Source organism: Taurulus bubalis (assembly GCF_910589615.1).
Source record: "Taurulus bubalis genome assembly, chromosome: 12".
Classification (NCBI taxonomy): domain Eukaryota; kingdom Metazoa; phylum Chordata; class Actinopteri; order Perciformes; family Cottidae; genus Taurulus; species Taurulus bubalis.
The window spans coordinates 9,948,128-9,958,512 of NC_136600.1; the positions used below are offsets into that span (position 1 = coordinate 9,948,128).

Genomic DNA, 10,385 nt, shown 5'->3' on the forward strand with positions numbered 1-10,385 from the left:
CAGAGGCCAGTTCCTAAAGTGAAGCTCTGTCCTCAACACATAACTAGTTACATGCTCCACGTTTTGGCCTACATGCTGCTGACTAAAGGCGCTGTGTGTTTTCTTCAGACCAGCTCATACATAGGTCACATGACTTAAACACACAGCTTATTCAGAAGCCAAAAAGGTGCGGACGCATTGACCCCAGTAGAAAACATGCGACTCTGGTTTTGCATCCTGACTGAAGCAAACGGATGTGTCATCAATCACAAAAAACACCACCAGGTTCACCAGATAAAAGGTATTTTGTTATTGAACTGTTGGTACAATTTCACTTCCACAAAAATAAACATGGATTAAGCCCGCAAAGGAGGAAGAGAAGAAGAGCTGAAACAATTCATCAATTCACAGATTGAAACTATTGAATTATAAAATATTCACAGATCTAAAATATGAGAATTTACTGCATCCCATTCTTTAGATATTAAACAATAAATAATAATGAAATAAACAAGTTGATGACGTCACTTTTGGCTCTTAACGATAAGCATTTTTCCCAATCTTCTCACACGAGTAATATCAGTTGCAGTCAGCCCTCTTTTTTTACAAAGACATATAATTAACAAAACAGATGATCTAAAGTGCACACATTTTACAGTTTTAGTTGACAAACAGAAAAATGAATCAGCAAGTTTGACAACTATTTTGAAAATGTATTAATCGTTAACGTTTTCAAAAAGTCACTGTTGAGTGTGTTTTTGCACAAATATGACAACATTAGTGAGAATATTTATCTGATTTCATTAAACACAAATTTTACTGCCATGAACTTTGTCACTTGTTACATTAAAAACGGCCATGACTCAATTGGTTAGTTATTTTTTATTATTGTACACTTGCTTTGAACAATTTAAGAAGAACTTTGTAGAACGACAAACACGGTACGTTCAAACCTCCCCAATACGATTCCACTGAAAGTCATTGCATTAATAATATTGAATTTGCTTCCCGGGTGGAGTCTATAAAACTATACGTAAGGTCCGCTCCGAGTACAATATCATTTGAAATATTTGCTTTGAGGTTCAACCTCCCTTCCAAAAAAAAAAAAAAAAAGAAAAAAAAAAAAAAAAAAAAAAAAAAAAATCACTTCCTTCAGTTTCGCGTATCGATTTAATCTTCTGTTGACATTCATGCCCAATCTCAGCCCCTCGCCTCTCTCTCTGTTTACTCAGCAGACCGGTTCAACGCTGCCTATTGAGCGTTTGTAGTTACTGCTCAATTACAAATGTTTAACAGGCTGCCCTGGCACACGCTCACCGCAGCTGGATTTGTACAGTGTGGTCATTCCACTGACGACTGAGCCCTCAGCTTATCACATGGTGTCAATAAGCAGCGCCGCGTTATTTGCCAACCGTGCCACAAAAAAAAAAAAAAAAAAAAAAAAACACAGCTCCGTCCTGTCGGCCATTACCACGATACAGCCACCTGTTCTGAGAAACGTACCTGCTAACGGGAGACCAGGTTGCCGCTCTAGCTCGTGGCCGTTTGTGTCCCCTGAAAGCAGCAGCGCCGGGTGTTTTAAGCCTCAGCAGCGCCTTGTGGTTAACGTAGTGCTCCCCTCTTGATTCAGGCAGAGTGTGCTGCTGCTCGGCTCGTCCTCCCGGGAGCAACGGAAACATTCCCCGGGAGGAATTTGCCCCGGGAGGTCTCTTGATCTGCTGTTATAAATACCCTATACAGTTAGAACAGCAACGTCCTGGGAAGCTCGCACAATGGGTTCTGCAAATGTCAAAACAGGCTTTGAAGTGACGCCCCTCTCTGCTCTCCCGTCTCCGTGGGAAGGTCGACTCTCGGGCCAGGTCCTGCTCACTTTCTCGCGAGGGAAAACTTTCAGCAAACGCCTCCATCGCTCGCGCTCTCTCTCTCTCTTTCTCTCTGCAGTTTGTCCAGTTCACTGCGTGCTGTGGGGTTGCATTAGTGGGGCAGCGAGACCGGATTTGGCGAAAGGCTCAGCAGCGTCTCCGTCAGTGAACTAATCCGGGATTGAGCCGATAGGAAACTCAACAAGCAGGCCGGCTGCTTCCCAGCCTGCAGGGCAGCCTGTCCTGTATGCACATTCACGTCTCAAAAGCATTACAAGTTTGACGGAGGCTTTAAAAAACGAAAAACATCACAACCGGGGAAGAATAATAAATAATACCAGCCGCAGGCTGAGCGCTGGTCAACTGTTTGAGGCTCGTGGGTTTGGGTTTTCTTCGGCCACTTTGGCAGGTGACCCGCAATGATTTAGAAATCCCGTTCTGTCTGGTCGGATGGTTGTTTTGTTGGGACGATACCAGCTACTATAAATACAATTTCTGCTTAAAACCAAACAAACCACAAATAAATATAGATGACTGGAAAATGTCCCTGTGATTCTGCGTATAGGTGCCGGGCCACTGATATCCAAACAAATAACGGTCTATATGCCTCCTACGTGATGAGCAAGCACCCTTAGTTGCAAACAATACCACAGCTAGAGACTTGACCAATACAGGGTTTCACGTTGCAAGCTAAAAATGTGTTATCATTTGTAGGTCTCAATTAGGTGGCTGGTAGATTTATAAAGCCAAATGCCTGCAACGTCACTGTGAGCAAAATAGTGCACCAAGCGTATGAATGTTCTGTATCAAAACTGCTTAAAAACTAAAAGACAGTATGCTCAGAAATGTTTTAGATAGATAACACATTTTTTTGTTAAGTATAGGCTTACCTCTTTTCAACACTCCCTAAAATGCTTAACTTGAAAGCATCTATAGGACTTAGAGATTCCAGTGGCATATCACCAACTTTCTGTATCATCCAATGCATTATTATTATTATAACCTTATTAAATATATCTTCCAGTGAATTACTTTAGGCCCCAAAAAACTATACCAATACCCCAAAAACATCTGAGAGAGTTCTCAGGCTGTGTTCATTCTCCGCAACGCAACCGTGTCCAGATTCAATCCCAGTTGCATAATGTGAAAAAATGCTCCTCTGATCAGTGACGCCCATTAGTCCTGCTGTTAAAGACGAGCTTGACGTGGATGAGCAAGAAGATTACTGCAACACAGTCTTTTACAACCAGAGCCAGGGGCAAGAAGAGGAAAATACCCTGTCAATCAGTAACCATAATGTAATGGGGAGTGATGTTTAACAGGCAAGTCTGTTTCCTGACAAATTACTTAGAGGAAGAAGAAGAAAATAAAGACACACTAAGATTATTTAGTTTTGCCAGTTGTAAAGCACTTTTTTGTGCTTTTTTTTTTAAATATACATCTTTCTCCAGCACACTAAACTCCAGCAACTAAACTGTCTATGTAGTTCACGAACTGCATAATTGGGTGAAATATATAAATCACAAGACAATTAGTGATGGGGCTGATGCAACCTTGTGGCAACATCACCTTCCAGGAAACAAGCAACGGTGGCCTCGAGGATTGGGCCTCAGATAGTGTCTGTTTACTTTACAATAACCAGGCAGAATAACAGGATTCACCTCAAATGGAATAATCCCTTCAGTAAAAACTCGCCACATGTCCCTTACTATTCACATTACCCACAAGGCATTGCTCAGGAGCGTTAAGGTCTCGCGTATCACCTTTAAATTAACGCTAATCCATTTATTTAAAAAAACGTTTGACAACAATACAAATCGTTTAACACGAGATGGTGTAGAACCCACTTATTATACAAATAATGTCCTAATTTATTAAGTTTAACATTACACAAAAATGAGCCTCGCTGTTTGAATGAACTGACATTACCATTTGTTTTAAAGGAATCTGCCGTCAAGCGTTAACTTGCCAACTGACGTAAACTGACGTAAACTGATGTTAGTGAAAGCGGCTCGCTAGATAACTTTAGTCACCAGTTTCCCGAAGGCTCTATTCAATAAACATTTATTTTAAAACGTTGCTGTATCTGAAGTTAATACTCCCACACGAATTTTTGAAAAAAGTAAACAAAACGTATTGCCTCTACAATTAACGACAAAAAAAACCCACTGACGGCAGTCGTTAGCTTGCTAGCTAAAGTTAACGTGTGCAACTTAACTAGCTAGCTTCAGTTTATGTTTCACTCAATAACCAGTTAATTAAAAATAATACCGAGACTAAATTCATGCTCCTCGTGTTCACGGCAACAACTAACGTTAAATGCGTACTCACAAATATTACGTCACTTCCAAGCATTGTACCTGCGGACACCTTGTGAGCTAACATGCTAATCCATAGAGAGTGAACTCGGTGGTCACGATCGATGAGAAACAATTTGAAAGTATCGTAATAACTAGCAGCTCGTGGCTCCATCAACGCTCAATATTCAACATTATGGAGTGATTAAACGATCCCCAGTTGTCCCCACGCTCCCAACACAGCTAGGTTAGTTAAAGCTAACGGGTTAGCTACATCTTCAACACACACCTGGACAAACTTCGGAGATCCTCAGATATTTTAGTTGTTGAGGTAAAACTGACGAGCAGCCTGGGTGTTTATTCCTTTGTTTTGGGATCTGTCTCGTGTGCCTCGGACGCCGACGTGGAAGGAGCAGTGTTTTTAGAAATGCTGGTTGTCAAAATCCCAGAGACCTCTCCACTCCAACCTCTCACCCGGCAGCGTGACGCGCGAGGACAGAGCGACCTCTAGTGTTCATACAGGGAATGACAACACATTACACATTACTCTTTATTTTTTTCTCAAACAAAATCCATTTAGTGGTAAGAATGGTCATCTTATGTAGTTATTCATGTACAAAGCACTGTCTTTTTGTTTATTGGTTTACAATATATTTTCATTATTTTAAATATTATCTTTAAACGTTGTCTCGATTATTATTTCTATGTTTATTGTTATGCACCTTTCACCTAGTCAAATTCCTTTTGCGCACCTTCAGGTCACTTATTTTTTTAATAACGTACTTATTCTGATATCAGTCGGTTCATTAATGTCCACTCGCCATCACAAACGTATAAACCGTCTGCGTTCAGTGCATCACAAGTCATACCTTCAGCAAACCAGCCTGATAATCAAAACTCAACTGTCAATTTTTTTTATAGTTTCACTTAATTGAATATATGAAAGTAAGAGAAGTGGGTAGGGTTTCAGAGGAAGCCGGCTATCAGCTGCCAGGATCACGGCGTCCTTTCTCCAGACCGCACGGCGTCGAGGCTGCGGCGTTGACGCTGCGGCAAGCATCCAAACGTAAAAGGACAGTTGGTGAATTTGTCCGGTTCACCAACTACTTTGGCAGCTGAAAACACTCCAGCGCGTGGGTTTTGTCCGGTAATATTAAAAGATAACAGTCAGATGCCGCGTGTAGAACGAGACAAAAAGGCAAAAAAACACGAGGACGCTGAATTGTGGAACTAGAGAACCGCGCTGGACGTCCCAGGGGCAAAGAAGGAGGCTCCTTTGTCGTGGACTTTGTATTGAAAGAGTTTCTTCTGCGTGCACCGCCCATCATCTTGTCTCCTCCTCCAGCAGACCTCCACCTGAAAACGAGAAACAAAATGTACATCTTTATTGTGGAATATTTTTGTGCGTCTCACACTGATCCCTTGAAATATATCGTACAGATACACAGTATGTAACCTTTAACAGACCATGTGCGTCACTATTAGAAGTTATTGATGCTGTATGTGCACTGATTTTACTCAGATATTAATACTTGAAAAATGGTACACTCAAAAAAACCCATCATTTAATGTAGGTTATTTATGATGCAGGTATTGGTACATTGGTAAGACAAAATCTTCTATAAAAGCCTTTGGTTGGACAAAAGTTATCTTAAGACTTTAAAAATACATTCTGTGGCCACATCTTTGAAGTGAAGTATGTGAATAAAACACTCACCTGCCCGTGTATGTCCCTGCAGTAACCAGTGGGGAGACCCTGTACATGAAGAGTGAGGCTACACTGGTGGGTCAGACCCCTCAGAAGCCTCTCCGAGCCTTCGTCGTCTTCCTCCTCCTCTTCTTCCCCATCACAGCGCGTCAGCATCACCACATTGCCCTGCAGTCGTGGTCAAAGTTACCGCTAGCTTCACACCAAAACCCTCTTTTTGAACATACAGCGAGAAATTCAACCTACATCTCAAATAAATCGTGCTCGGACAGCGAGGGTCTAACCTGCAGCTGGGAGCAGACGGTGGCACGGCAGTAGTGGCTGAAGTCCAGCACGGCACCGACGGTCGCCCCCAGACTCAGCAGCACGCTGAGGTCATCCACCAGCAACACCGGGGGTCTCCACTCCTCTGACTCGGCGCTGCCAGAACTGGTCGCACTAGACCGGACCAACTCGTAGAGACTCTTCAGGCCGACAGCAGGATTCCTGGAGACGGAGGACGTGAAGATAAACCAGATAAAAGGTGTGTAAATGTAATACTGTTGGATTGGTTATCCAGATAGATGATGCAAAACTATAATATAAGTCTGTACAGGTAAGACAATTAGGTAAAGGCATGTGATTATTTTGTTTGTACCTGAGGAAGCCCATGGCTTCACTTCCTGTGTCGGTTTCTCGAGGAATCAAAACCGACAGAGACTCCTTTAGTCCCTCTAAGAAAACCAGCTGACCCTTTTCCTTGGCTTGCGTGAGGCTCACGCCCTGAGAAAACATAATTCACACACAGATGAAGACAAATTCAGTGTCATCACCAAGCTTAAGGCTAACATACCTAACCCACACCTAGTGAACCAGGGTCCCAATCAATATGTATTTAACAAATGACCAGAAAAGAATATTGGGTCGTATATACCACGAGGGTCTAGCAATACTGTACAGATACAATCACACGCAATGTGTTCCCTCACCTTAAACCCAAAAGTGACGAGGATGGAAACAAGAATTAAAAATGGTAATTGTGTTTTTAAAAAGGAGACAGATGTGAGGGATTCAGATAAATAGATTAAACTGACTGCCAGTGTGAAACAAACTCTTCACCTCATGATGTCTTCAAGTGACTCTCCTCTTGCAGTGTAAACACATAAACAAGTACACAAAAAGAGGACGAGAACAGGGGAGACTCACCAGTCTCTGGCTGATTGCACTGTAATGATTGAAGGACTGGACCAGACCCAGAAACCACACTTTGCAGCGTGCTGACATAAAAAAGAAAGCAAAAAAGAGAGAGAGAGAGAGAGAGAGAGACATCAGCTGTGGTTAGGACATGAGTTAACAGTTTCTCTCATTATTTTTAATACTTCACATGGACAGGCAATAACTCACCTCGTAGGTACAAAGACAGGAAGTGGTGAATAAGGAAAGACGCATCACTCTGTCGGTCTGAAAGGAGGATAAATTCCCCCTGAAGAGAACAAGGCGACGTTAAACTTACACTTAAGTGGTCAAAGTATAGATGTTGCCATCCTTCTGCGACTAACGTTTACAGTAACGTTAGCGTGTAAAACAGCTTAATATAAGCAACATACCAGACACATTATACACGTTCAGTCCTCACCTGTGTGAAGCTGTCGGGAGTGGTGTTCAAGATGCTGTTGAGCTCTGTAAACATAGCTGGTTTTAAACTATTAACCGTAAATAATACAACGTTAGCTAGCTAAACGGGCTGCTGGCGAGATAAAATAACGCTACGAAATAGGAGTCGTCCGCTGGGATTCATCTCAAAGGGTGTGTTGTTGATTTATACGCCAAATGTTCTACTTTTACTCCACAGTTTCACTGTTTTTCTCGTAATTAGCTGCCGTGCTAACGTCTAGTCGCATGCTAGTCACCAAAAACGTGTAGATTAAAAAACAGGAGGGCTCACTCTGCACGGAGATGCAGTTATGCGTTGAAGCGGTTAGTGGCGTCTTGCTGCCAAATAAACATCTTACGTTTTTATCGCAAGTTTTATTAATTTTGGAAGACGACACGAAAAACCAAAATCTCAAGTTTTGGTGACTGCATTGTGAGTCTTCATGCGTGTTTGTTTTTCGAAAAAACAAACCACCTGGCGACCGCTTTGTACAGCTATCTTGATAGACGATCTTTGCTTGCACATGGCGACTTCTTCGGTGGGTTTCCGTCCTTGTTGTTGAGATACCGCCTTCTATTGGTAGCACACTGCCAGTGGTAGTAGTTGAGGTAATACAAGCATTTATTAGAGTCCCTACAAATAACAGTTACATGCACGGATGACGTCAACAACAGTTAAATTAATGTTGGTCCAGGAAATATTCTCATCTGTTGTGCCAAATTGTGCCTCAGAGAAACCGAACATCTGCTCTGCACTGTTCTGCTCTAGATCAATGTGTTCTTTACATTTGTGCATTTTTAGCATCAAACACATGGTTCCAGAGAGATTTAACTCCCCACGACAATCAGAGACATGTTTGTACGAATCTCCAATATCACCTGCTAATCTGTGTGTCAGCATCCTCTGCACAGGTATCTTCTGTACCTTGAGATGTGTTCTCCTGAGATACTTTTGCACCAGGAAAACCTCCTTTGTCCCATCATTTTCCTTTGCTTTTCATATTGATTCATTACCAAGTAAACATTATTGAGCAGGACGTCTTTTCTTATGTTAGGAAACATGTTAAAAAATATTAAAGCATATTGAATTCTCTGCACAACCTGTTTTTCTTTACGCAATAGGTCATACATCTTACACTTAAAGAGGGTTATATAAAAGGGATCAGTTCTTGCAACACAAATAAGCAAAACAATAATCTAAGGATATTTACCATTGTATAGTTTTGAACCATCAACCCCTGGGGTATTGACCCTCTACATTAATTTTGAAAGGCGTAACAGAGAAATTAAAGCAGCTATAATAGATATTTTTAATATAACAATGTCTCAAATAACAATGTCTGAAAGGTGATATACTGCAGCTCCCCTCATATTTATCGAGTTGTGTAGTGATTTTCCCCTCATTATAGCGATCTGGCCCACAGCTTTAGTGTTTGGGTTCACTCTCAATGCTCTCATTGCTTCGTTTCCAGAGGGAAAAAAGCTGTAAAACCAAACAATGGACTACCTGGTGATCATATTGGAGCTAAAGAAAGCTACTTTAGCATCCATTCCTGATGATCATTGATGATTGATGCATTCAATAGAAAAGCACAACATGTATCTTTCTTTTCTCTTAAGTGGGGCTGAATTAGGCTGGTTCATGTCTGTAGTCCATCTTGTACTGCAGAACAACCGGATAAAAACACTTGGCAGTGTGTCGCTCTCAATAGCTCAATATTAAATAGACCAAGAGCACAAATGCAATTAATTAGCATTTTAACCTTTAAACATGCTCCATATTTTCTGAACACATCTCCCTGGACACAACTGTTAGAAAATACTACACCTGACTGGATCCTTCCCATCTCCATTGTTTCTGCTACAGCAATTGTTGTACCTTACATCTGTCACATCAAAAGATACTTTAATAGATGGTATTTTGGCTCTCTGTTGTTCGCTTTAGTTGAATAATTTATGTCTTTTAAAATGTCAGAGTAGAGCTGCTTTGATAGTTACTTTGGGGGGCAGCAGAACAAACTTATCATGAACATTTTATCACGTACAAAGTTGTTAAAGCGTGTGAGGTCCCTTTCAAACATTTAGCAGATAGGGAAATAAGTACAACTTCCGCTGTGGATATTTTTATCTCTGTTTTTGGTCTCCACCAACTCCAATTTTCTGGCCTTTCAGCTGCAAAATGCTCCACTTTGTCCAGCAGCTCGTCTCTAACTTTGTTCATGTGCTGTTTGGTGCTGGGCGGGAAGCATGAACATATCTATCTAGAATTCTATCTCGAGTTTATCAGAAGTTAAAAGTTGTTGAGCGCTCGATGCCGTAAAAGCAAAACATTACATTACATTTCATTTAGCTGACGTTTTTATCCAAAGCGACTTACATTACAAACATTGAGCTGAAAGTTGCTGAAGGGGACCTGCAGAGTCATGTGATACTGTAGGTGATGCAAAACCTTTTACACATATAATCCTTTGATCTGTTGTTAATATGAAATATTGGTTCGCGTAGCTTCACACACAAACTATAAAGTCATTGCATTTTATTGTAACTCTACATGTCTGTATGCTTGCCTGTAATCTTGACCAACCACGTAATCAGCTACTAATTAGGGTCATGCTAAAATAAATAAAAATAACATCAAAGGTTATCAATTTCAAGGTCTCTGAATAAGAATATATGGCAAATCTTCCAGCAGGGATCAAAAAATATCACGTAATTAATATTCTACATGTAGTTTTTTGTAGTGATTTGTCGTTTGGAAAAATGCCCGCTTGTTCTGTAATTGCTGGCAAGGACACACACGTATAAATAAAACAATGCTCCTGATTCCTACCGTCCCTGAAGTGTTCCTGAGTGAGACCCTGAGGTTTAGTGTCACAATGCAGCATGGTGTAATTCTCCTCATCCATT

At 41.2% G+C, this 10,385-nt stretch overlaps 1 protein-coding gene across 1 annotated transcript; it reads right to left on the minus strand.

The window, feature by feature from the left end:
- Positions 1-4,683: 4,683 nt before the first annotated feature.
- Positions 4,684-7,595, minus strand: elp6 (elongator acetyltransferase complex subunit 6). Its single transcript, XM_079226933.1, has 7 exons — positions 7,462-7,595; positions 7,230-7,308; positions 7,032-7,102; positions 6,484-6,608; positions 6,131-6,332; positions 5,856-6,014; positions 4,684-5,494 (listed from the first exon to the last, which is right to left on the minus strand). The coding sequence occupies exons 1-7, from the start codon at positions 7,513-7,515 to the stop codon at positions 5,369-5,371; spliced, it is 816 nt and encodes a 271-aa protein (XP_079083059.1). The 5' UTR covers positions 7,516-7,595; the 3' UTR covers positions 4,684-5,368.
- Positions 7,596-10,385: the final 2,790 nt, after the last annotated feature.